General features: G+C 43.7%; 1 protein-coding gene across 1 annotated transcript in view; it reads left to right on the top strand.

Annotated features, from left to right (window-relative positions):
- LOC115093260 (IQ domain-containing protein M-like) overlaps nucleotides 1-27,339 on the top strand; it is a 475,156-nt gene that overhangs the window by 161,097 nt on the left and 286,720 nt on the right. The window contains exon 2 of the mRNA XM_029604950.1: nucleotides 23,783-23,944. Within this exon, the coding sequence (XP_029460810.1) occupies nucleotides 23,783-23,944 (162 nt within the window). The remainder of the gene's footprint in view (nucleotides 1-23,782; nucleotides 23,945-27,339) is intronic.

The following is a 27,339-nucleotide window of genomic DNA, read 5'->3' as shown; positions in this document are numbered from 1 at the left end:
TATCTAACCCACCCCCCAGCCCTAACTAACCCCCCCTGACCTTTATTGAAGAAGTTACGCCTGCCTCCAGGCAGATGTAACTTGCGCACCCCGGATCTCCATCCCCCGGCCCGGTAGCTGTTCCGGAGGCCACGGCCCCGCCCCCGGAACACCCATTTTTTCAAGCCCCGGGACTTACGTGAGTCCTGGGGCTTGCGTGCGCCGCCGAGCCTATGCAAGATAGGCTCGGCACGCGCAGGGGGAGGCAGGGGTAGGTTTTCGGGGGTTGTGTGCGTATCTTACGTGCGCTACCTTTGAAAATCTACCCCTTAATGTTCTCACTGACTATAATACTTGGTCTCATGCACAAGTCCATTACTTAACTGAACTCCCTGTACCAAATTAAACAATTCTAGCTACTATGTGCTATTAGAACTGTGCTGCCCTGCACCTAGAAACAATAACATCTACATAACAACTGTTGTAATTATTGTAAATACTACAACAGTCCATGTTACCCTATTTTCAACAGACTAGGGAGGGGAGGGGAGGGGGGATTGGGACTGGGTTTGGCAATACAGAAGTGCTCTATTAGTAGCTACTTCGTAGATTTCTCATAGGACAAGCAGGATGGTAATCCTCACATATGGGTGGCATCATCAGATGGAGCCTACCACGGAACACTTTTGTTAAAGTTTCTAGAACTTTGACTTGTCACACTGAGCATCCCCAGCATGCCACCAATCCTGCATCCAGCAGGGGTCCCCCTTCAGTCTCTTTTTTTCCCGTGCAGCACTAGCCATGAGGATTCAGGAGTTCTTACTTTAATTCCTGACAGGAATTTTTTCCTCATGGAATTTTCAAAACTTTAACAAAATGTACCCCATCTGGGGTCCCCCTATTCGATGTCGGTACCTGTGTTCATAAGGTAAGGTTTACTTCTTTCTTTTTGGTCAGTTACCGACGGTTTTCTCTCTTTAGGCCGATGGTCACCGACCTTGCTCTGGCCTAAATTTTTTTCTTTCACGATGGCGATGGGTTTTCGCAGGTGCCCCGACTGTCCTCGGACAATGTCCTTCACCGACCCACATTGGGTATGTGTGTTATGTTTGGGGCCTGCTCACGATGTCGACGCGTGTACCAAGTGTGCCCAAATGATTCTGAAGGGCCTCTGGGCCCGTTTGGAAAAGATGGCATTTCTTTTTTTCTCCAAACAGCTCACACCATTGAAGGACACCGTCGCCTATCAAGCCACGGCACCATTCAGACACCGATGTTTCCCGGTCGGCAACGAAGATATCTGCCTTTTCATCCTTGACACCGGACAAGAGCAAGAATGACCACCGGGAAAAACATTGCCACCGCCATCGGAAGACTCCACCCTCCGATCCAGGTGTTACAGTGGCCTCAACATCGACTTTGATGCAGCCACCGAGGAAGAAATCCCGCATGATGGGGCCTCCATCCTCCTCCATGCCTGAGACACCGAGGCGTTCCCTGCCTTTGTAGGTGCAGGGATCCGAGACTCCACATGTTATTGTGGACCCTCCGACAACGCCTGTCCAGCCTCCAACTCCGGAACTGGTCTTCCAAACACCAGCTTTCCATGAGGAATTGAACCGGATGGTTCAAGAGGCAGTGGTCCAAGCCCTGCAAGGACTTCCAGCGCCACAGGCACTGACACCGATTCTGACTCCGAGCACGGTTCCAGAACCGATGCCCCCTATGCTTGCTCTATTACTGGAGAGACTAGATCTACTCATCGGTGCACTTCCACCGGCACCAGGAAAAACACAAGTACTTCACCATCCATTGATGCTTATTCCTCTATCATCAGAGAAAGACGATTCATCAAGGCCCGACCAGATTCCTGGGCCATTGGGAATCGCTCCACCCAGGCGTCCACCAGAGTCACCAATCCCATCGGTTCCTCCGCTGCATTCCATACCACATCACCCCTTGCTGATGCCTCTGTTGATTCCACTGGTGCATCCTCCAATTCCATCGGTGGCTCGTCCTGCTCTGGCTGGAGTAGGTCTTCTGCTACCATCTGGATGCCCATCTGTTGTGGGTGATCAGCCATACCAGCTCTTGACCGATGATTCTTCAGACTCTCAAGACTCAGATGATATTCCATCGGAACCAAGTCCTCCAGAATAAAGGAGAAGATACCATCCAGAAGATCTCTCTTTCATCATTTATTTATTTAACAGTTTTTTATACCGACCTTCATAGTAAATAACCATATCGGATCGGTTTACATTTAACAGAGGGTATAACTGAAGGAACAATTCAGGTGAACAATAAATAACCATAGATAGGAATAAGTCAAAGTTACAATCAACGGGAGTCAAGAACTTGGAAGCTTAAAACAAGCTGGAAGGAAGATAAAGGCAAGTATTAATTATGAAAGATACGATAGAGAGAACGGGTTAAAGCTTGAAAGTGCTTTAACCTGGAGGTATCAGAGTCCATAGTTCATGAAAATAAATGCCAAGGCCGGATGAGAGTGGAAGCCATTAGTGATTGTCTGGAGGATCGGAGAAGGCTTGGTGGAAGAGCCACGTCTTGAGTCTTTTTCTGAAAGTTAAGAGGCAGGGTTCCAATCTGAGGTTTGCAGGGATGTTATTCCAAATAGATGGGCCTGCTATCGAAAAAGCTCTGTCTTTTGTCGTGGAGAGACGTGTGGCCTTAGTCGGAGGAAATTGTAGAGAGCCTTTGAGAACCTCTCTAGTTGGTCTGTTAGAGGAGTGGAGTTTGAATGGGATTTCCAAGTCGAGTTGAAGTTGATGATGGATGGTTTTGTGAATTAGGGTGATTGATTTGTATAGGATTCTAAAATTTACTGGTAACCAATGTAGGTTACTGAGGATGGGTGAGATGTGTTCGCCGCGGCTGGTGCTGGTCAGCAGTCTCGCTGCCGCATTTTGTAACATCTGCAGTGGTTTGGTGGTAGATTTGGGGAGGCCTAGGAAGAGTGCACTGCAGTAGTCTATTTTGGCGAATAGTAGCGCTTGTAGGACTGTCCTGAAGTCCTGGAAAAATAGTAATGGTTTAAGACGTTTTAGAACCTGTAGTCTGTAGAAGCAATCCTTGGAGGTTGTGTTGACCATTTTCTTTAAGTTTAGTCGATTGTCTAGTATTGCCCCAAGGTCTCTAACATGCTTACAGGTAATGTGAGAATTGTGAGGTGATGGTGGCGGAAAATTGTTTTCATTTGAGGAGATGAGGAGTAGCTCTGTCTTTGAGGCATTGAGGACCAGGTTTAAGCTGTTAAGTAGATTGGTGATGGAAAGAAGGCAGTTATTCCAATGGGTAAGAGCTTTTGAGATAGATTCTGTTATAGGGATTAGAATCTGCACGTCGTCTGCATACAGATAATGAATTAAGTTGAGATCCGATAACAGTTGGCAGAGGGGGAGAAGATAAATGTTGAAGAGGGTTGGAGATAAGGAGGATCCTTGTGGTACACCTACGGTTGAATTTGTTAGGGGAGACTCTTTGTTGTTGATTTTGACCTTAAAAGTTCTATTGCTGAGGAAGGACTTGAACCATTTTTGGGCTGATCCAGAGATGCCGATATCTGCTAGGCGATCTAGAAGGATGGAGTGGTTGACTGTATCAAATGCCGCCGAGATGTCCAACAGGACTAATAGAAAGGAATGTCCTTTGTCTAACCCCATTAGGATATGATCTGTAAGTGAGATGAGGAGGGTTTCCGTGTTGCGTGCTTTGCGGAAACCATATTGCGAAGGGAATAGGATATTATGGTCCTCTAGATATCAGAAAGCTGGGTGTTTACCAGTTTCTCCGTAAGTTTGGCAACGAATGGGAGATTAGAAATGGGTCTGAAATTCGCCAGAACATTGGGGTCTAAATTATGTTTCTTGAGGAGGGGCTTGAGAGAAGCGTTTTTTAGACTGTCTGGGTAACTTCCTTGAGTTAGAAGGCCGTTGATGATGCTTGTCAGAGGTCCTGAGATCGTGTTCGGGATGAGAAGCAGGAGTTTCGATGGGATATTATCAGCCGGATGGCTAGAAGGTTTCTGTTTTTTTAGGAGGGATTCGATCTCTTTGGTGGAAATATATTCGAAACTGTCGAACTTGGGTCTACTAAGGGAGTTGGAATTCTCTCCTGACTTGAGAGGTGTAGTGTTTGGAGGGAGGAGGGCGAGGGTATTTAGAGTTTTCTGTTGAAAAAATGCAGCGAGCTCATTCGCCTTGGTTAGAGCTTGTTCATCTGGAATAGATGGAGGGGTTGATTTAGTGATTTGTGTTACATAAGCAACTAGGGCCTGGGCATCGTACTGGAAGTGGTGTATTTTGTTAGCATAGTATTCCTTTTTTTTTTTGTAGAATAGAAGTCCTGTAGTGATGTAAGAATCCCTTAAATGTTGAGAGGGTAGATGTGTTAGGGGTTTTGCGCCATCTATTTTCTTTATGTCGCAATTCCTGTTTCATCTGTTTTAGTTCGGAGCTGAACCAGGGTTGATTTCCCTTTTTTGTTGGATTGATTGTTTTGGAGACTAATGGGCACCATTTGTTTGCAAGTTGTTCAGTAATCTTGTGCCAGGAGGAAAGGGCTGAGTCAGGATTAGATTGGTCTAAGTTAGAGAGTTCTTTGGAAAGCTGCTCACTAAGTATCTCCGATGGACATGCTTTCCTGAATTGAATGGTAGAGAGGTGCGGAGAGGAGAGTGTCTGTTTGCATGTGGAGAAGGAAGATTCAATCAAGAAATGGTCAGACCAAGGGATAGGGGTACATGTGGGTTCTGTTGTGCAAGAGAAATTGGAGTTGATGAATATTAGATCCAGAGTGCGTCCAGCTTTGTGTGTGGGGCTGTTGATGGTCTGAGTGAATCCCATTGCACTGAGGGTGGTGAGGAGGGCTTCGCAGTTCGCAGAGCAGGGTATAGCGTCGGTATGGAGGTTGAAATCACCCATAATCATTGTTGGTAGGTCTCCGTTAATATGTTTCACAATTGATTCTATGAGGGGGGAGGGGTTCGTTTCTAGAATTCCCGGGGGAGCATAGACTAACAGTATTTGTAGATGTTTTGATTTGACTAACCCCAGTTCCAATTTGGAGTCAGTCTTGATTGTATGTGCGGTCAGTCTGAGTTCTTTCTTGGTGGCTAGAAGAAGTCCGCCTCCTCTTTTTTTGTGTCTGTGGAAGGTGAAAATGTCATATGTATGGATAGGTAGTTGGTTGGTTAAGGCGATGTCAGAATTTTTTAACCAGGTTTCTGTGATGGCACAGATGTCTGGGTTGGAATCCAGGAGGTAATCATTGAGGATGTGTGTCTTTTTAGTTAAGGATTGTGCATTGAAGAGGGTTACTGAGAGTAGCGTGAGGCCTAGCAGTTGGTTCAAAGGTGAAGTCATGATTGGGATAATTCTTTTTTGTATGACGTTGGTGAAGTTGGTTGAGGGGATTCTTCTTTGATTGTGGATGATTGGGATGTTGTACGTGTACATATCATATTTATAAAGGAAATGACGGAGACCATCCCCTTTTAACTTCAGACCGAGGAGGACTCCAGGCATCAGATGCTAGAATTCTTCCAGTTTGTTGATCCACCTAAGGAGGTTATGTCCATTCCCGTCCATGATGTCCTCCTTAAGCTTCTCCACCGCACCTGGGAGCATCCTGGTAAGGTTCCCCTGGTGAACCGAAAGACTGATGCCACTTTCTTAGTGCACAATCATTTCAAATAATGAATGTATACAAAATCATATCATCTGGTTCATACTATAGAGATATCTGTTCAAAAATAGACTGTGTACATATTTATATAGTATCTCAAAGTGACCATCATATACCTCAGGTTGTTAATCACTAATGGCTATAACATACCCGGAATGAGGCTTAGAGGCTTATAATCATCGCTCACTTATTTGAGATGTATTGGTAATTTTTTTGCTATTTTTATGTTTTTGATTTTTTGGTAATTATTGCTAATCAACAGTCACTTAACTTCGAGGTGCTGTATTATCCACAACCTTCTCTTCTCAATGTACGTCAAAATAGCTCTTACTTAGTGCAGTCAGCACCAGGGTTCCAGAAGACCCAGTTTTCTCACCACTCTGTGGTAGTCAAATTTGCCCAGAAAACGTCAAGAAGACCACGGCCACATTCCTCCACACCTCCTGGGAAGGATCAGACGTTCCTTGATGCTTTAGGACGGCGGATCTTTCATGGTTCCATGCTCATTTCCCGTATTGCGGCCTACCAACTTTATATGATGCAGTATTCCAGGAATATCTTTAAGCAGCTACAGGATTTCTCTGAATCCCTCCCAGAACAGTTCCAGGACCAGATGAGTTCCATTCTCAAGAAAGGCCTTGATGCTGGAAGATTTGAGGTGAGAGCGGCTTATGATATATTCGACACAGCCTCCAGGGTTTCAGCCACTGGTATAAGTGCCAGGAGGTGGGCATGATTGAAGTCTTCCAATCTGCGTCCCAAGCAGGAAAGGTTGGCAGATCTCCCCTGTACAGGGGATAACTTATTTAGCAATAAGATTCAAGAGACTGTCGCACAACTCAAAGATCATCATGAGACATTGCGACAACTCTTGTCAGTGCCCTCCAATTTTTCCTCTGCTTCTAGACGGCCATTCAGAAGAGAGGGAAAAAGGACTACCTTTAAGGCCAGTAAGTATTATTCCCCTCCATCCCGGGCTCAGCCAGCCAGGCCATATCAAAAGGGTTAAGCCTGCCAAGCTAGGCCTCAAAAAGCACAGCCACCTCTGCAGCCTGGTCCAGCTTCCAGCTTTTGACTCACTACTAGAGAGCAATTCTCATCTTCCACCTCTACCATCTTTGTCAGTAGGTGGCCGCCTTTGCCACTTCATAAACATGTGACGTACCATCACCACGGATCAGAGGGTCTTGGTGGTGGCTCACGCTTACCATCTGAACTTCCTTTCGATACCGGCAAACTCTCCACCTTGGCCGGGGTGGAGTCTCTGTGACCACTCTCCACTTCTGGTGGAGTAATTACACTCCCTTCTTCTGTCCAATGCATTAGAACCAGTTCCCAATCTACAAAGGGGAAAGAGCTTCTACTCCCAATATTTTCTAATACCAAAAATATCAGGAGGAGTTTGTCCCATCTTAGATCTTTGGGCTCTGAGCAAACATATACGAAAGGAAAAGTTCAGAATGGCAGTCTTAGGCTCCCTACTCCCTCTTCTCCAACAGGGAGATTGGCTTTGCTTTCTAGATCTGCAAGACGCATACACGCACATAGTGATAACCCCATCTCACAGACAATACATACGCTTCCTGGTCAGACACCGGCACTTCCAATACCGTGTGCTTCTATTCGGCCTAGCATCAGTGCCTCGTGTCTTCACGAAATGCCTGACAGTAGTAGCTGCATACTTAAGGCGCCTCGGCACCCACATCTATCCTTATCTAGATGATAGGTTGCCACAGGTCCCGTCAGCGGAGGTGGTTTCCCACTCCCTCCATCTCATCCTCCAGCTGCTACTGTCATTGGGATTTCTAGTCAGTTATCCAAAATCCAATCTGAACCCTTCCCAGATCCTCTCCTTCATTGGAACGGACCTCAACACTACCCAAGCAAAGGCCTTTCTTCCAAAAGACTGCGCTCACACTCTTGCACTCCTTGCAAATGCTGTACAGACTCGGCAGGTAACCATGGCTCGTCATCTTCTCACCTTGCTAGGTCACATGGCGGCTTTGGTCCATGTTACACCAATGGCTCGCCTGGCCATGAGAGTCACACAGTGGACATTGAAGTCCCAATGGTCGCAAGCCCACCATCCAATGTCCAGCATTGTCCACTTCACCAGACAGCTTTGTCTCTCCCTAGCTTGGTGGATTCAGGAGTCCAATCTGACCAAAGGCCTACCTTTTCAAACTCCAGAACTGCAGATCATGCTGCAACTGATGCGTAAACTCTCGGTTGGGGAGCCCATGTAAACAACCTACAGACTCTGGGAGCTGGTCTGCAGCAGAATCACAACATAAAATAAATTTTCTGGAACTCAGGGCAATCAGATATGCTCTGATAGCCTTCCAAGGTTGCCTATCCAACAAATCAATCCTAATCCAGACGGACAACCAAGTAGTGATATGGTACATCAACAAACAGGGAGGAACCAGCTCTTTCCTGCTATGTCAGGAAGTAGCACGAATCTGGGCCTGGGCTTTCTCCCACTCCATGCTGCTGAGAGCAACCTACCTGGCAGGCATGGACAATGTGATTGCGGACAAACTCAGTTGCACCTTTCATCCCCACGAATGGTCCCTAAACCCCACTGTCACAGACAGAATATTCCAACAGTGGGGTTATCCATGCATAGATCTCTTTGCGTCAGTTCACAATCACAAAGTGGAGAACTTCTGCTCACTACATCGCAGTTACAGGATGCCACTAAGAGACGCCTTCGCCCTCTCATGGTCGAGAGGTTTCCTGTATGCGTATCCTCCATTTCCACTCATCAGCAAGACTCTCGTGAAGTTACGACAAGACAAGGGCTGCATGATCCACATAGACCCTTATTGGCCATGCCAGGTATGGTTTCCCATCCTTCGTGATCTCTCAGTCTGTCCACAAATTCGCCTGGGTGCAGGTCCGTCTCTGATTTCCCAGAACAACGGTCAACTGCGTCACCCAAACCTCCAGACCCTGACAGCTTGGATGTTGACAGGTTGATTCTACAATCTCTGAACTTCTCGGAAGAGGTCTCCCATATCCTTGTAGCTTCACAAAAGCCTTCCACCAGGAAATTTTACCGTTCCAAATGGAAAAGGGTTTCCTTGTGGTGCGGGTCAAAGGAGATAGATCCCTTTACCTGCCCTACAATGAAGTTTCTCGACTACCTCTTGTCTCTATCGGAGTCTGGTCTGCAAACTTCATCTATCCGAGTTCATGTCAGCGCTGTAGCTGCTTACCACAAGGGCATAGGTGATGCTTCAATTTCCACACAACCCCTCGTAGCACGCTTCATGAGAGGTTTGCTGCACCTAAAGCCCCCACTGAGTCCTCCGGCCCCCTCTTGGGACCTCAATGTAGTGTTAACATGGCTCACGAAACCTCCGTTTGAGTCTCTCCATTCCTGCGAGCTGCATCATTTGACTTGGAAACTGCTCTTTCTCCTTGCTATAATGTCAGCTCGCAGGGTAAGTGAACTGCGGGCGCTGGTATCATACCCACCTTACACGACATTTCTCCATGATCGTGTGGTACTTCACACTCATTCAAAATTGAGTGCTTCACACTCATTCAAAATTTTTACCAAAAGTAGTGACTGAATTTCATTTAAATCAATCCATTATACTACCTACTTTCTTTCCAAAGCCCCACTCACATCCAGGTGAGCAAGCTCTGCATTCCTTGGACTGCAAATGGGCGCTAGCCTTTTATTTGTAGCACACTGCAACCCATAGGAAGTCCACCCAGCTGTTTATCTCGTTTGATAAAACCAAACTGGGAATCCCTGTGGGCAAGCAGACCCTGTCCTCTTGGCTGGCAGACTGTATTTCCTTCTGCTACCAACAAGCAGGCCTTCCGCTCCAGGGACGCATAAAAGTGCACTCTATTAGAGCAATGGCAAGGTCGGTAGCACACCTTCGTTCGGTCCCTCTTGCTGACATCTGCAGGGCTGCTACATGGAGTTCTCTGCACACCTTTACAGCTCACTATTGTCTGGACAAGGCTGGCAGACAAGATTCCATCTTTGGCCAGTCTGTTCTGCACAATTTATTCTAAACTTAATAACCCAACTCCTCTCAGTGACCCACTGGGGAATTTAGGCTGCCCGTCTACCCAAGACCACCCCTGTTGTTCTGCATGTTGCATGTCATTGGGTGCTCTTGGTACATTACTCGGGCACCCTCAACTTGCTATTCACCCATAAGTGAGGACTACCATCCTGCTTGTCCTGTGAGAAAGCAGAGTTGCTTACCTGTAACAGGTGTTCTCACAGGACAGCAGGATGTTAGTCCTCACGAAACCCACCTGCCTCCCCGTGGAGTTGGGTTCACTTCGATTTATTATTTTATTTTTTGCTCGTACTTTTACTATAAACGAGACTGAAGGGGGACCCCTGATGGATGCAGGGTTGGTGGCATGCTGGACCTGCTCAGTGTGCCAAGTCAAAGTTCTAGAAACTTTGACAAAAGTGTTCCGTGATAGGCTCCATCCTGATGATGTCACCCATATGTGAGGACTAACATCCTGCTGTCCTGTGAGAACACCTGTTACAAGTAAGCAACTCTGCTATATATATGTTCTTCTTGTTCAATTGTATTTTACTAATGTTTGTATACAAAAACCCAATAAAAATAATAATAAAAAAAAATAGAGCAGGTAATCCAGGTCCTGGCCATAGGACAGCAAAAGCTGCAAAACACTGTACAAAAATAAATTAATAGCAGTGGCTACAAGACCAATTAACACAACAAAGAGCAGCTGGACAACTTATTTGGCTAATTTACTCACTGGCAGGTGTCAAGCGATGTTCCAGGCCATCAGTCCAGATGGGAGGGCTTCTTATGAGGATGTCAAGGCTTCTATACTACAGAGATCTGGGTACTTCCCAGAATACTTCTAGCAGCAATTTCAACGGGCAGCGCTATAGCCTGGGGAGAGCCCAAGAAATGTCTTTCATCATTTGAAAGATGCCAGGTGGAAGTGGCTCCAGCCAGAGACAATATTGGGACTGGAAATGGCTCACCAAATACTCCTGGAGTAGTTCCTAGATGGTCTGGATCAGCCCATGTGAAATTGGGTTTGTTGACCTACCAGGCTCACCCTGGAGAGAGATCTGGAATTTGCAGAAGCTTTCCACCAGGCACAGTCAATGCCTGCTGGCATATGGTACTTAGAGAGACAGCCCATAACTATTCCCTGGCATAGTACAGAAGGTAGAGGGCCTCAGTAATGAACCTCCAAGGTAGGGGGCTTGGCCTCTGTACCTGATTTCCAAATGTTAATCTCAGTGATGGACTGATAAAGCAAGAGGGTAGGCGATCTAAGAAAGCCGTGAGGGCAACAAATTGGATTAGATGCCAAAATGTCCATTTAGAAATTTTATTATGGAGACTCGTTCATCCAAAATAAAGCCCAACTCAGGCCGAGTTTCGCCCCCACAATGGGGCTGCCTCAGGGGCTGTAAACAATATCTCTTGGAAAGCAGAACAAACAATAATGATCGGTGTATCAAGGGATTCTTTATTGGAATATGCCCGACTTTGGCTGAGTTTCACTCACACAGGAGCTGCCTCAGGGGCTACTACAAGAGCAATAAAAATAATAAATAACTAATAAAAGACACACATATACATACATTAAAACAGACATAGATAGGTGTAAATACATATAAAATGTGAAATCACATAAAGAAACATAATACAATCATAAAATATTAAAATCAAAACCAAAACCAATGATTCAGAATTGCACCACAATGCATACTTAAAGATAATGTGTGCAAAAGCTGGCATAATTAAAAATGCAAAATATATTTGAACATCTATGCTTGAGAATTATCAAAGGATAATTGGGCTTGTGTAAGTGATGCACATATATGTGTATAGGTTAAGCCAGTGGACGTGGATTCAAAATAATGAAAAAACCTGTTCCAAAGGTTATTTTGTATATGTCACACTCAATGTGAAAGCAACACAACATATTGATTAGAGTTCTAAAAAGAAGAGGGAAAGATAGAAGTAGCTTGATGTTAAATGGTTGATGTACACATTCTAAAATTACAGAAGAGGAACATGTATAAAAACAATAGCAGAAATGTATATAAAAAAATTAAAAATTAAAATTAAAAATTAAAAAAATCAATCAAGTAGTAAAAGTAAAATGTGAATTCAAATAAGGGTCAGACAATAAAAGTTAGTCAAGAATGCAATAAGAATAAAAAATAAAAAATAAAATGTGAATAATAAAAAATAAAAAATAAAGAAATTAAATGGCTATAAAACAAAAGAGGTCATTCTAGGTAATATCATGTTACTGCTCAAGTCACATGCTATCTAGCAAAAAAGTGATGAGTTACCTTGATCGTTAAAATTCAATTAGTGGTTATCATGGAAAATCCAAAGTAGGTTCATTATATTCTTGAAAACCTGTAGGGCATAGTACAGTAAGCAGCGTCAATAATATAGTTGCTATCCAGTACTGTGTTATTTAATGGTGAATACTCTGAGCGGCCATGTCATTGTAAGACTATGCGAAAACATTCATGTAAATTACAGTCATGCCCAATTTTAAAAAGAAAAAGAAAAATGTATGTTTTAAATGCAAGCTTAGTATTTTCTAATTCATTGATCGTGGCGTGGTCACATAATGGACAAAATCTAGTGAGTTTCAGCGAGAGCGAGTGAAAGAGGATGGCGTTACAATATTGGATAGCGAGTGAAAAACATTAATAAATTCAAAGGGAGTGCATTCACGGTTGCTGTATGTTACTCAAAAAGGATAAATATCCGATGCTGTATTGTTTAATAACAAATATGCAAAGCGGCCATGTCACAGGAAAGGGAAATACATATTTAAACCGCAAATAACTTAAATAAATACAAGCTAAGTATTGGGACGCGGTCACATAATAAGCATGCCTAGTAAGCAAGAGCAAATAAAAAGTAATGGCAGTTCAATGTTGGACACCGAATAAAAGACATTAAAAAATTCAAAAAGAGTTTATTAGCTGTCGCTGCATCTTACCTGTTTCGCATAATCGGTAGAAAAAAGTAAGTAGTGTGAGTGAGGGTTACTTAAATATGACTCTCGCAATATCGTTTGTATATGATTGATAGTTATCTCATATCATAGACGTGATCAGAAAGTTTTCAGTTCTATTCCAGCAGCATAACAGTCTCCTTCTAAACGCGATAAAAGTTTACCCACCTTACACGACATTTTTCCATGATTGTGTGGTGTTTTATCGCGTTTAGAAGGAGACTGTTATGCTGCTGGAATACAATTGAAAACTTTCTGACCACTTCTATGATATGAGATAACTATCATACATATACAAGAAATTTCACCTTACACAGGAATTCCTTCACTTTACAAGAAAGCAAAGATATGACTTTCTGCTTTTAACTGTGCCTAGAGGTTAAGTTGGTACCTGATTCATTCCTAGATTATAATTCAACATCAAATCTTCTTTGCACTGCTTTGCTGGTTATGTTTTAATATCAGTGATCTTGTTTTAATTTAGTAGATATGCAATGGCTATTCAGTGTATCTATACTATGTGGATTTACCATATTTTATCATTTGAATTATTAATGTTTATGTGCCACTGTTTTGTGGATACTTATGAATGCTAATATATTGTTAAATATTGTATATTTATGTTTCTGTATTGTTGTTAACTGACTTGGGCACCATTTCAGTGATAAAGCAGTCTATAAATAAAAAATGATGATGAGCATGAGTTTGCACATTTGCTCTGAAATACTGAGCAGATTCTAACAAGAATACAATTTGGCAAGTATTAGAGAAGAAGCAACTCTTTGCCCACGTGCTTTCCTTAAACAGCAGTCCCATTTTGAAAAGAAAGTTTTTGAATTAGCATAGTATGTAGGTATAAATCTGCTGAATAATTCCATTTCATTTTGGAAATAAAAATGATTAAGACTTGGTGCGATAGCTGAATTGTTGTAAATATTTGCTGCTTTCGCTTGTGACTGCATTGTATTACAATTAACCAATTAAGATGTAGCTGCAGGCTTGGACTACTATTAATAAAGGTGTCTACACAAAAGCTGCTTTCTGATTGGTGGCTACCACTGCATGCTGATAACAAGGGGCAGGGAAATTTTAAAAAAAGTATTTTGAATTCTATTCTTTTGCTCTATTGATTTTCTTTTTAAAGGTCAAGATGCTACTGGCAAATAAGAGAAGCTCAATTAAATATATATATTTTATTTTTCTACCATGGACTGCTACTTTAATGTGCCAGTTTATTAATCTTAAACTCATCTTATTTAAAAGCATAGTATTATTTTATTCATAATATTTGCAGAGTACAAAAATGTCATTGGTAAACCAAAACAAATTGCAATGTTGGTTACACTATATACTGAAATAAGGATACTCACAGATCCCTTACCAATTTAAGGAATGTCTCCATCAGAGAGCTCATGTGACTATGTTTAGAGGAGGAGCATAGTGTGATACATACATAACCCAATGGGCAGAGCCTGAGGTTTGGCAGGAGTAATAAAGGTATTGGTTCTGAAAGTTGTGGGCTCTCTTTTTTACAGTGGATGCAGAGCTCAAAGTCAAAGCCTCTGTGTTCTCAGAGAGTGAGTGTCTGGAGCAGCCCATGAGGGATTTAAGGAAGGAATTTAAAGAGGATTCAGAGAGAGAAGCATTGCTTCACAGACTGCTGAAATTCATCTTTGTCAATGTTTTGAAAATATTGGAAAGTCATAAAGGATCACAGCAGGTTTCTTTGTTTGAAACTTTAGAAGTTCTGCTATCAATCAATCAAGAATCAATCAATCAATCAATCAATCAAGAAGGGAAACAGAAAGCTAAAGTTTGAAAGAACAATCATCTTGACTAGAGATCCCAGTCTGGTCTTTCTCAGTAACTAATCTCTAGGGCCCTCTCTCAGTCATTGTCTCAACATTCCTTTGAGCGTTTAATTAAACCTTTCTACCAGCCCTACCAGTCTGCGGATGGTATGCGGCTGTCCAAACATGCCGAACCCCAAAGGAATCCCACATGTGGCACAGGGCTTGAGACATGAAATTTGTCTCTCTGTCTGTCAAAACCTCTCAAGGAAACTCCACGGCACAATAATTTTGTATCAATTCCCTGGCAATGTTTGGAGCCCCTACATTCCAAAGGGGCACACCCAAGGGTATCGGGTAGTGTAATCTGATCCCTGCCTACTCTTCTCCAGTAGTCTAACAGTGTTGATGGCCACCTGATTAAGGGGGTTCTCTACAACCAGTAAGGATATTAGAGGCATATGAGGGGGCCTCTTCAATGAAGTCCGTTGGCATTGAGGGCAAGACAAACAATAGTTTTAGATGTCCTTGTACAAGCCCGGCTAATAAAATCTGGCTTTGATCCAAGCTAATGAGTTTTATATCCCCTGATGTCCTGCTACTGGAGGGTTGTGGGTTTGGTCCATCACATTTTTTGGAAAGACTTGGGAATTAGAAACTGTTGCCGTCTAATCCCAGGGGATAGACTCCCCCCCTCCCAGTGTACTAAATTCTTTCCTATATAACAGACTATTCTGGGACTCAAAGTAAGGACACTAGTTTATTCTCCTTGTTCAACAGCTCTCCTCTCTCACCGAAAGTTGTTTCCAACCTTCCTGTAATGTCTCATCAGCCTGTTCTTCCTTAAACTCTGAGCGTGTTACCCATTCAACCCCATTCGACCTGGTAGGTTCCTTCTGGACAAGGTCCCTCTCCCCTGGGGCCAGGATATTTCCTCAGGTTCTTTTCTCTTCTTTATAATGTGCTTTCTTCCCCTAATGGACCCTGAATACAACTCTTCTTCTTAGAACAGGTAAACTTGCCCCACATGGAGATCTTGAGTCAGTTCCTGAGTTTGATGTGAACGTATTGAGCCTAGATTCTCTACCCCCCTCATTAATCTAGCCATGGGAGGCCAATCTCATCCCAAAATAGCCTTGATAGGGAGTCTGGGCACTATTGTGATCAAAATGTATTCCCTCTGACTGGTGGCCTCTTTTGTAACCTTTACTATATGATAGTTCTTGGGGTACCCATGAGTGTACCATATTAAGACTTGAACCACCCCTCTTTCTGGCTTCAGGTTTCGCTTTTCCTCCAGGCATGTCTTCGTAGCCCACTCTAAGGCTAACATGGACTGGTTAGCCCTTGTATCTAAAAGGGCTGCTGCCGGCTGCCCATTAATCCTCACTGTCTGTACGAAGGGATTACCCGCTCCTGATACCTCATCTGCGCTGTATGTGTCCCATTTCCCAACAGTTATAACACTTCAGTCCATAATTTGGACTATTCTGGCCTTTCATTGTCCTCTATTCCTATTTCTCTCTTGATGGAAAAACCCCTTGTGTTGAGGTAGAGAATGCTGGGGTTTACTTGGCATTGCTTTGTCCTTCCTAAGTGCCATTTCCTTTTACCTATTTGTACCTCCCTTTTCCCTCCATGCTTCATCAGCTCGAAGCAAAATCTCCACTTCTAAATACTTTTCAGCCAGGGATACTACTCCTAAATTAGACATCCCCTGCTGGGACTGCATTTAGGGATTGCTAATATACTACTGCAGACACCACTTCCATAGCAAACTTGCCCTTGGGCTCAATTCACCGACATGTTCAATCCTTCAGTTGCTGTACCAGAACCTGGGCCCAGTGTGAACCCCTGGGCTGAGGTGAGAGGTGTCTCCGCCCACAGGGAGGAGCCCTGTGAGCCTCACCGCCAGTAGGCGCGGTCTCAGCAATGTCAGACACAGCTATGGAATAGAGTCTTTATTGATAGCAGAGAATGGCACCACCCGTGGAGCAGGAGATGCAGAAAAGTAAAGTTCTGAGCAGAAGATGATGCCTCAGATGTGACGATCCGGTAGTGGCCCGCAGAGCGGGGTATGCCAGGAAGGTTTGCAGTTGTGAAGAAACAACTCAGACATGCAGATCCGGTAGTGGCCCGTGGAGCGGGGTACGCTGGAGATGAGTCTCAGTGATGGAATGAGAAAGATGTCCAAGGTGCAGGAACCCCGATGAGGTTCTTGTAGCAGTGATGCGGTAGTGGCCCGAGTCACAGGGTACACCGTAGAGAATCCCACAATGAGGCTAGATAGTTGGAGACTGTAGAAATAGGTACTCATAGGAGGTAGTTCCAGGAGAGGTCCCGGATAGTGGAACCGATAGCAGTCCAAGGCAGAAGGTCCTCCGAGGAGCGGATAACCAGAGACGAGATAGGGCCCCTGAGGAGCGGGTACCCAGAGTGTCTCACGCCAATGAAGAAACTGGAACCGGAAGTCCAAGGAGTGAAATTCAGCAAGAGGGAACTCCTTGCTAACTCGTCACAGTGAAGGGCCAGCCAGCTTAAGTACAAGAAGTGGGTGACGTCATCCGGAGGGGAGCCCCCGAGGTTCCCGCCATGATGTGTACAAAGGTGGCCCATGCGCCCACGCCTAGGTAATTTCTGGAGCAAGATGACGGTAGGCAGCACCCATGTCATCCCGGGAACTTCAGGCTGGTCGGCGGTGACTGGCAGAGGCCGCCACTCCTCCAATGGATGACAATGCAGCAAAGAAAGAAGTGAGCAGTTGTGGTTGCAGCCATCTGCGACCGATGGGCGTAACAAGTTGCATCAGAACTGCCCTATATTTCTGCCAGTATGTCAGATTCCTTAGTAAGTCCCATTCTATCTTTAATAGCGGCCTTGGTCCATCACATTTTTTTGAAAGACTTAGCAAGTCATAGATTATGATGGGTTGAGAGGGAAGGAATGACAGAGGACCAGAAGGAGGTTAGAAAGGCTTAGGGGCAAGAGAGAATCAGCTTGGGGGGACAATGAAAAGGGCTGGAGGTGATGAGAAGAGCAGAGGTTGAGAGACAGGGACAGCAGGATGAGAGGAGGTTAAGCAATATGATCAGCTGGAGTGCAGGGAGGGTGAGGAGGAAGGATTGTTGTAGGGGCACCGCACCCTTCCTAATTTGTTTTGGTTGACCTCTGGGGGTCTGGTGAATTTTCAAGTGTTAAAATGGAGTCATATTTGCTAAAAATGTTGGAAGCCTTGCTTTAAGTACAGCTTTTAAGCAAAAAACAAAAAACAGTTTGCAGTAGTGTTCTGACTTTTCCTGCATCTTCTTTCTTTATCTGAGTTAGCTTGCAGGTGAGGATGCAGTTCAGTTCCTGCACAGTTCAAGACATGGTCCTTAAGGTCAGATTTTAAACAAATGAAAACAAAGTACAATTTTCAGTAATATTCTGGCTTTTACTGCAGCTTGTTGGCCACCACCCATTTGGTAGTTGTGTTTATATCTCTGGGTTTTCTTTTTTTCTTGGCTCACTCCTTTCTGCACAAGTCCAGAGTTCAGCCACCACCAACATTATTCATTGACCCAGGGCTGGCACTAGCTTCTGCGCCACCCTTTGCATAGAATCCCTGCCATCGTCCCCCGTGGCGGCGCGGGCGGCCTTCTGTTTCTTCGGCCGCTGGAAATGGATATGAGCTCATATCTTCTTCCAGTGGCTGAAGAAACATGCTCATACCCTCTTCAAGTGGCGGCACTCTCTCCATCCTCCGCCGCCACAGGCCCACCAACCAGCGGGCCTGCTGCCTCCCTGGGTGTGTAGCTCTGTGCAATTGCACGGTTTACACACCCGGTAGCGCCGGGCCTGCATTGACCTTTCCTCTCCATTTGGGAAGCCTCTTTGAGCTTAGGCTGAATATTCTTTATCCATAGGACTTTCCTCTTTTCCTCCCAAGGGCCTGACTTCCAGAGGTGCTTGTCCTATCTTCATCTCTTCCTATTCCTGTCTCTGTCCTGCTCGGGGCTCTAATAAAGAAATTCCATTTCCTCTTTCCCCTCCCCTTGATCAGACATTTCCCTCTTTAACTCATTTCCTCCCCTCTTCCAGTGGCCTAGGGAACCATTTTCTTCGGGTCTGCCCCACCCCCTCACTCTCATATACCAGCTTGGGAACACCTCGGAATTACAGAGCTGCCAGGTTTCTCCTCTGAAGTCTGTCCCACTAGCTGAGGAGGGACAGTCAGAAACTCCTCCTAAAGACAGAAGGCTAGGAAGGCCTTCTTTAAGGCAGAAAATGAGAGTACCTGGCTACAGGATTCACCTAATGTATGTAATTAGTGACTGATTTACTTTAACGACTTATTCCCATCTCTTAATGACATGCACAAAATCTGCTGCTTGAACATTGCTTCAGATAGGTTTGGATGTCTTCTGTGTATGATTTTTTTAAATTTTATTTATTAATTAAGGTGAACAAACTAGCTGTGGGTAATGCCTTTTTATTGGACAGGCAAAACATTTGTGACAGCTTTTTAGAGCTGTGCTCCCTTCATTTGATCAGTGTAGTATTGACCTGATAAAGGGAATAAGCTCTCAAAAGCTAATCACAAATATATTGTTTGTCCCACATTATGCCTTAATTCACTTTTCTTTTTAAATAAAATTTTTTTTAAAGAGCATTGTTTTCCTAATTAAAAGTTAAAAAAAATGTTAATTCCCATTCCTACAAGTAAATGTATTTATACTTTGCCAGTAGGAAGTTAACTCCCAGAATTTCTGGGACATTTTCCAATAGGGTTGTAGGGGATTTGAGATACCTCCTGTGTTTTTAGAGAATACCATTTTGCTGACTCGAGAGAATTTAAATAAAACTATGCTGTGAACTAAATTATACCATATCATCTTTGATACATTATTTTTTAACAAGATGTTTGGAATATAAAAACACACAGTCATAAATTGTCATTAACTGTGAGCAGGTTATTTAAAGGAAACATATCCAGTCTGTATACTTACATTCATTCTTGTAACATTATGACATTGAAAACCTGGGAATGTAATGAAATTCTTATGTATTCTCTACCTTCAAACCTGAAAAAGCATTCAAAAGAATGTTCCACTAGCCTCCATAAAACCCACTGCTTCCATTAGATACCACACCACACCATTTCTTGCCATAGGCCCCACCCTCAGGGTTTTGAAAATCAACTTATAGTCTAACTTCAGTTAGCCAGAGTGACTCACTGCTCTCTTGATTATCAAATGTTGGTACCTAATCAAACCAAATCTCACTACCTTAACAACTTTCCAAGGTGAGTAACTGAACTGAACTTTTCAACCTTTTTACTTAGGAATACACTGCTCCTAAGTTATTTCTAGCTTCTGGCTACTTTTTTTTTATTTTTTGTTTTTAATATACAAACACTCTAACTTCTGCTTACTAGCTGCCTTAAGACTTTTAAAAATAAACACACTAACTACTGCTTACTAGCTGCCTTACTGACTGACTATTTAAAAATACAGTCTAACTTCTGCTTATTCGCTGCCTTATGCCTATTAAAAGCACAAACACACAAACACACTAAATAATATTCCCAAATAGTTAACTTTGCCCCAATACTTTTAAAAAAGACAATGTCCCAAGGAAAAACTTATTGATTCCTTTCAGCCACCAGCAAGGTGATCCTCTCCTCTCAGTGCTCCCACTGGATAGAGTTGAAAATCTAAGCATGAATGCCTTGGATGAAAGGCAGGATGAGGAAATATGATAGAGACATTTCAATACCTCCAAGGTTTCATGCAGAGAAGTTGGACGTCTTTCAAAGGAAAGAAGGTTATAGAATGAGGAGCAATGGGATGAGGGTGGAAGGGGCAAGATTTAGTAATAATCTAAGAAAATATTTCTTTACAGAGAGGGTAGTGAATGCATGGAACAGCCTTCCCTTATAGGTGGTGGAAACAATGCAGTATCTGAATTCAAGAATGCATGGGATAACATGGAAGTGGTAGGGATTGTAAAGATGAGTAGTTGGTATGGATGGGCAGTCTGGATAGACATACCATAATTGTCTTTTTCTGCTTTCATGTTTCTATGTTTCAAGGTCTTCCCTCCTTCTCTCTTAGGACCTCATTTTCTAAAGTATCACAGGCCTGCGATACTTTAGGAAATGAGGGGCGGGGGGCCGAAAGGGGGGGTGGGCCTGCACTAGCCGGCAGCGATCGCACCGTCGTGGTGCGATCGCTGCCGGTTTCGCATCCAATAGCTCCACCATAGGAGGTGTAGCTATTGAGAGAGAAGTAGGACGCGAAAAGGGCCTTACCTTTTCATCGTCCGCGGCGGCTTCGCGGAGTTGGCCCTGGTGACGCCCCGACTCCTCCTCTTCTGGGGCCGACTCCACCCCCATTTTGGTATCGCACGCGAAAAGGGACATTTCGCGTGCGAAATGTCCCTTACCGCGTGCAAAACATTTAGAAAATAAGGCCCTTAGTCTCTTAGATTATGATTTGTTTGGGTGCAATATTTCCTTCCTTATTATACTTGTAGAACTGTATTAATGTATCTATATTACCTTAGAGAGTTCAACCTGCCCTTTCAATTTTCTAAAGAAAAAAAAAAAGATAGATATTGAAGGAAATATTTGCAAATCTGGGTTAGAAACACGGGGGCAATAATAAAAAGTAATTTATATGGGTAAATGCATGTTAACTCATAAAAATGTGGTTTGATTATTGGACCTCCCAATATGTTGGTAAAAGTATGTGTGTGTGACAGGGACTACAGTCCTGCCATTAATAAGACCTGGGTGAACCCTAAGTTTAGCTGTAGAGAGAAGGTTAAAGTAGTGGGAGGTATAATTCAAATGCAGCTCCTTCTTTTGTGGAGTCTGGAATGGTCATCCCCTTGATAGTCTATTTAGGAGCTCTCCAAACTGAGTTCAGGAGGAATTCCCTTTAGGTTTTCAAAGATAGATATTGAAGGAAATATTTGCAAATCTGGGTCAGAGAGTGCAGAGGTGTCAAGAAGTTTAACTTGTGTTGTTTTTGCAAAAGTTTAACTTGTGTTGTTTTTGCAAAAGCAGACTAACCCAGCCTGTGGATCCTGACCAGGGTTGAGAGGGTATTCTCCTTCCAGTACACAACCTGTCTGGTGGAGTTTTCCTACTGGGTCTACTTTAAGGCATTTTTCAAATTTTTATTAGGAGCCTTGCTGGACCCTTGGGTCTGTCTTGCACATGGGGATTAGGAAACCCCGTGTGTAGGCGTCCCAGAGAAAAAGGAAGATACACCCCTGAAGTGGTGGTGACCTGCTGTGAGGAGGGGACTCCATTATTTTGATTCCGTTCCTTTTGGGGGGAAAGAACAATTTTTGTTAGAAGTTCCAGGAGGAAGTTTGGCTGCCCCTTCCTTCCTGTGTGAAGCAAGAGAACATCATGTTTCCAAAAGGACTCTTAACCATTTAGGATCCTGCCAAGAGTACTAAAGAGACTTTGTAAAAATTCAAGAAGATCCAAAATACCTCCTAACCATGTGTAAAGGAACATTTCACCAATTGGAAACTCCCATCCAGTGTTACCACCCTAGGGAGAGAAAGAGATGATTTTACTCTCTGTACCTTGGACTGTTTTTGCAAGTTATCGGTTTTAGAAGGGGTTTTGCCAAGCTTAAAAGACTTTGACCATTTGGGAACAGCACTTAATTAATCCAGGAAAGTGAGAGCTTTTCCTGCTTCCCGATACAAGTGAGTCTTGCACAGAGGAAAGAATTTGTAAAGAAATTGAGAAGATAATTCTGTGGTATTGCAGTTTGAGTTTTGTGCCATTTATCATCACTATTTATAGTAAAGACTTTTGTTTTGGATATTACCAAAGTGACTCCAGAGTATTTATTTTCCACTCACTGCACCCACATAAAGGACAGACATCCTCCCTGGGGAAACCAAAAGTAAATGTGTAAAGAAACCACCCCTGTCACGGGACCTGAAAGGACTCCTTTCTTCCCCCAGCCCAATGAATCCACACCTGGGGAAGTGAAAGAGACCGAATAGCTAGCCAGGGAAAGGTTCCAGCCCCAAAGAGTAAAAAATAAGTTTATGTACCCACCCGTGCAAGACAGGTGCACCAGGGTGGGGTTACATGTGTTAGGAAACAGTGTGCATACTTTTAGGCTGGGAGAGTAAAAATACATTTGGCAATTTCATTTTCAAATCTCTGCATCTATTTTTATGTGCATAAGTTGAAACTGCTCCCATGAAGGCTCAACATACATGGGTACTTTTTTACCCCCATTGTGTGCACCAGTCACATTTTCAAAGGAAAAACTTGAAGCAGATAAGAACCATTTGGCCCTTCCTGTCTTTCCAGTGGTGCTTGTGTACTGTGCTCTCACAGGTCTTACTTGATCTATAGTCTTCTGCCTCTTCCATTGAGGTCCCTTTGTGTCTATTCCATGAATACTTCAATTCTGCCATTGTTTTTGCTTCTACCACTTCCACTGGAAGTCTGTTCCACTTGTCTAGCATGTAGTGTATAAAAGTATTTTCTCGCATTTTTTTTAACCTCCCTCACTTATATGTAGGGACCTGCGCTTTGTTTTTATTTTATTTCCTTGGGAATTTATCAGAATTTAGCATAATCAACCAAATGGAAGAAAATATGTGGAAAAAATGACTGGTTTTCCCCACAACAATGTTCTCCTCTTTTTGTTGGTTATAATAAACACTGATAAATTCTTGGTGAAAATAAAATAAAATATGAATTTACATTATACAGACCATCACATATTTATCCTTGCTCACTAATTTATATCAAAGCAAATGAATCACTTTTTTAAGTGAAAAAATTACTTTATTAAATCACAACCTCATGTATAAATATTATACCTGTAAAACATCCAAATAAAGACATATATTGGTTTTCATCCACACATCAACCAACAGTACTGTGAATGGGGAATTGGAATATGTTGTTGGTTGATGTGTGGATGAAAACCAATATATGTCTTTATTTGGATGTTTTACAGGTATAATATTTATACATGAGGTTGTGATTTAATAAAGTAATTTTTTCACTTAAAAAAGTGATTCATTTGCTTTAATATAAATTAGTGAGCAAGGATAAGTATGTGATGGCCTGTATAATGTAAATTCATATTTGATATATCACAGGCAGAATGCGGTTTTGTATGGTGTTGATTGAAAATAAAATAAAAACTGAAAATGATAACTTTCTATTTGTAAGCTTTTCATTCTATGCAAAATGATAACTTCTCCATAGTTGAATGACATAAAATGACTTTTTAATGTTTTTTTTAATCTAGATTCCTCTTGGAAATGTGGAGACGTTTTTAAGAAGCACCAGGTAGTTGAAATGGCCTTCACATTATATCCTCCTCTGGGGGCAAGAGTAAAAAATGAAACTATCTGCAAATCAACATGGGTGAGACCTATAATTGATGGAAAGGAAGGCTATAAGTACTTAGGTAAGATACTGAAAACTATTCTGGCATAATTTAATATATAGGTTACACTTGTGGAAAGATATGCGGATGATATTTTTAAAATGACACCTCATATAAGGTACAAAGGAATATAACAGCTTTTAAAGCACTATGGGGCTGATGCAATACAGTGCGCTCAGCCGAGCGCACTGTATAACCTGCAGTTGGACGTGGGTTGTATAGGCGCTAATTAATGCAATAAGGGGATTAGTGCCTCTACAACCCGCTAGGGATGTGCAGAAGGGATGGATTCGTCTGATTCGGTATTCGTATTTGTCGGGTCCCAAATACGTTGCATTCGTTCAAGGGGGGACCCGATCCATTGATACGTTTTATTCGTTTTCTGATTCCCATTTAAGTCAATGGGGAAAGTATTTGCAGCCTATTTTTGGCTGCAGAATTGGGGTTTTCTTATCAATTCTGATGAAACTTCTGGGGAGCAATCATCAGAATGAGAAAAGAGCTCCAAGGTACTTAGAGTGTGGCAAAGTGGCACCAAAGTGGCATGAATAGCCTAAGGCACTTTAAAGGGGCAAAGGGGTACCATGAGTGGCAAGAGTGCTTTAACAGAGGTGCAAAGCAGTAGCGAGAGTGTCAAAAACACGCCACAGCTTCAAAAGAGAGCACCGATAACAGATGCATGAACCCTTGAAGGCAGCACGACAGGCAAAGCGGCAAGACAAGTGGCATCAACATCCTACAGCACAATGAAGGGGGAACATAGCAAGCAGAAAGACTAGCACAAACACACTGAGGAACCATTATAGTGGCAAGAACACCACAAGGAGTTGAGTGAGTCATCTGGTGTATGGCAGCAAGGCAGAGTGGCAGAAAGCTGATAGGGGCAAGAAGACAGGCTGGCAGAGCCGAGGTAGTCAGGTCCCTGTGGTTTTCATCGGGGCAAGACAGGCTGGCCCTGGGGAGAGTTCTCTTTCCTTTCAGCAGGAAAGGGCTCCCTAGAATGGGTTGGCCCCTAGAGTGGAGCACGAGCCTTCAAAGCGTGGCGATGTGGAGCAGGGTACCATGTGAACATCGATTCAACATGGGTCAACAGGCATTAAGAGATGGACTGTATTACCGGGGAGAGTTCCCTTTCCGTTAAGCAGGGAAGGGCTCCCCGGAATGGGTTGGCCCTTAGAGTGTATAATGATACAAATTGTTAGGATTTAAGCATGTGCAAACAGTTCATGACTTCATGAGCAAGGTGGAGGAGGTTCTCTGCTCTGCCCTGAAACTAAAATAAAATTGTTTGTTTGATTTAAGGATCCATGCTGTGAAGGATTAGTATGTTGAATTGCCGGAGACTGAGATTTCCCTTTACAACGAGGGTTCAGATGTTAGGACCAAAAGAAGCGCTGATGTCATCTCCCACCCAAATCTACAATATCGAACTATGTTGACTTTGTACCCTACAGTGCCTCTGTAAACTATGGGACAGAGGATGAACTAGAGTGCAACTACCACCTTTTCTATAGTACTAGAAGAAACATTAATGTTGGCACTTAAGAAAGATTTAGGGAACATGGTCCCCATATTATGAAGGTCATGAAAACTATTGAGCATATGAAATACGCATTCGCAAGCTCCAAACATCTTAAGTCAGCTTTTTATGTTTGTACATTCCAAATGTGGACGGACAAGCACAGCAATTGAGGATAAAGGTCAAGCCCTTTTGGGGACATTGTTGTAATAATGTGTGTTTGTGGATCCTTGGATGCTGTGGAGGTGGCCACGCCCACGGGGAGGAGCCCCATGAGGAGCCACAGCACTGGGCTAGACTCGTACTACACAAACACAAGAGTTCTTTTATTGCAGAGCTTGAAGTGAACCACCAGAGGTGGCAGAGGTGAGGCAGTCTCATTGTTGCAGTCTCAGGGACCTCGGCAGAGGGAGCCCTTCTCTCCTTGATGACGTCAGGAGGTTCCGCAGCAGGTCTCCCAGAGAGGAGATACTGTGGATGAGATAGACTGAGAGTTAGAGTACTTACTAGGTGTTTGCTGTAGATATGTGATTCCACCAGGTCTGTTGTAGAAGGTACAGGCACCAAGGCAGGGAGAGCAGGGCCTCGAGGTGAGAGTACCTGTTCCCTGTAAGGCACCTGAAATAAATCAGAGGGCCCCCGAGGAGCAGATACCCAGGTTAGCATATACCCCGAAGGGCAGAGAGAGAGCTTCCTGCGGCAGCACGGGAGCGGCAGAGTAGCGTAGACAAGAACGGATTCCAGTCCTTGCTAACTCGGGGAGCTAGCAAATGATTGAAGGTAATATACCTGGATGGTTCGCGCCAAGGGTGGTACAAAGACATGGGTTGCATGCGCGCGCGTGCACACTAGTAGGTACCTGGGAGGATCAATGGCGGGAGGCTGCACCATAGCCATTCTGGGGACGCCAGAGAGGTCGGCTTGTAGCCGCGGTGGTAGCCATCTTGCCCAGGTAAGCAGGAGGAGACGTGAATAAGGTGAGGCAAACGGGGCGAAGCCGTCGAAGACCAATGGACGCAACAGACATAAAGCCTGGACGGACAGGCACAGCATTAGAGGTCAAACCCTTGTAGAGACGTACAGCATGGATGGGTAGGCACAGCATTCGAGGATAGAGATCAGGCCCTCGTAGGGATGGAAATCCTGGACGGACAGGCATAGCATTCGAGGATAGAGGTCAGGCCCTTGTAGGGGCATAAGGGCTGGACGAACAGGCACAGCATTCAAGGATACAGGTCAAGCCCTTATAAGGACATAAGGCCTGGACGGACAGGCACAGCATTCGAGGTCAAACCCTTGTAGAGACGTACAGCCTGGACGGGCAGGCACAGCATTCAAGGATAGAGGTCAGGCCCTCGTAGGGACCTAAAGCTTGGATGGACAGGCACAGCAATCGAGGATAGAGGTCAGGCCCTTGAAGGGACATAAGGCCTGGACAAACAGGCACAGCATTAGAGGATTTCCTTTGTGTAGGTATGTTGTGGTTTGATCTGTCACTTCTTCTTGAACTGGTTCACTGCCAGAAGAAAATGGCATCTTTTTCATTTCTGAAAGATAATTCAACAGAGGATGCTTTTAGAGCAATAGAGACTGCCATTTGTGAAGCAAGAACTGAGCTGGAGCTGGAGCTGGAGATTATTTGTGAATACCCAGAAGTTATTAACTGTACTTATGCACTTCAGCACTGAAATACCAGAACAAAACTCAGACTGGCACAGCGTTTCAGGTCAGGCCCTTGAAGGGACGTACGGCTTGGACAGTGGATGGACAGGCACAGCGTTTCAGGTCAGGCCTTGTAGGGACGTAAGGCCTAGACAGTGGATGGACAGGCACAGCGTTTCAGGTCAGGTACCCCTTTTGTTGGTACCCTTTGCCCCCTGAGATAATGTTGGGGATG

Source organism: Rhinatrema bivittatum, chromosome 1, assembly GCF_901001135.1.
Source record: "Rhinatrema bivittatum chromosome 1, aRhiBiv1.1, whole genome shotgun sequence".
Classification (NCBI taxonomy): Eukaryota; Metazoa; Chordata; class Amphibia; order Gymnophiona; family Rhinatrematidae; genus Rhinatrema; species Rhinatrema bivittatum.
The sequence above is the reverse complement of the archived record's forward strand: the minus strand, read 5'-3'. Positions and strand labels throughout refer to the sequence as shown.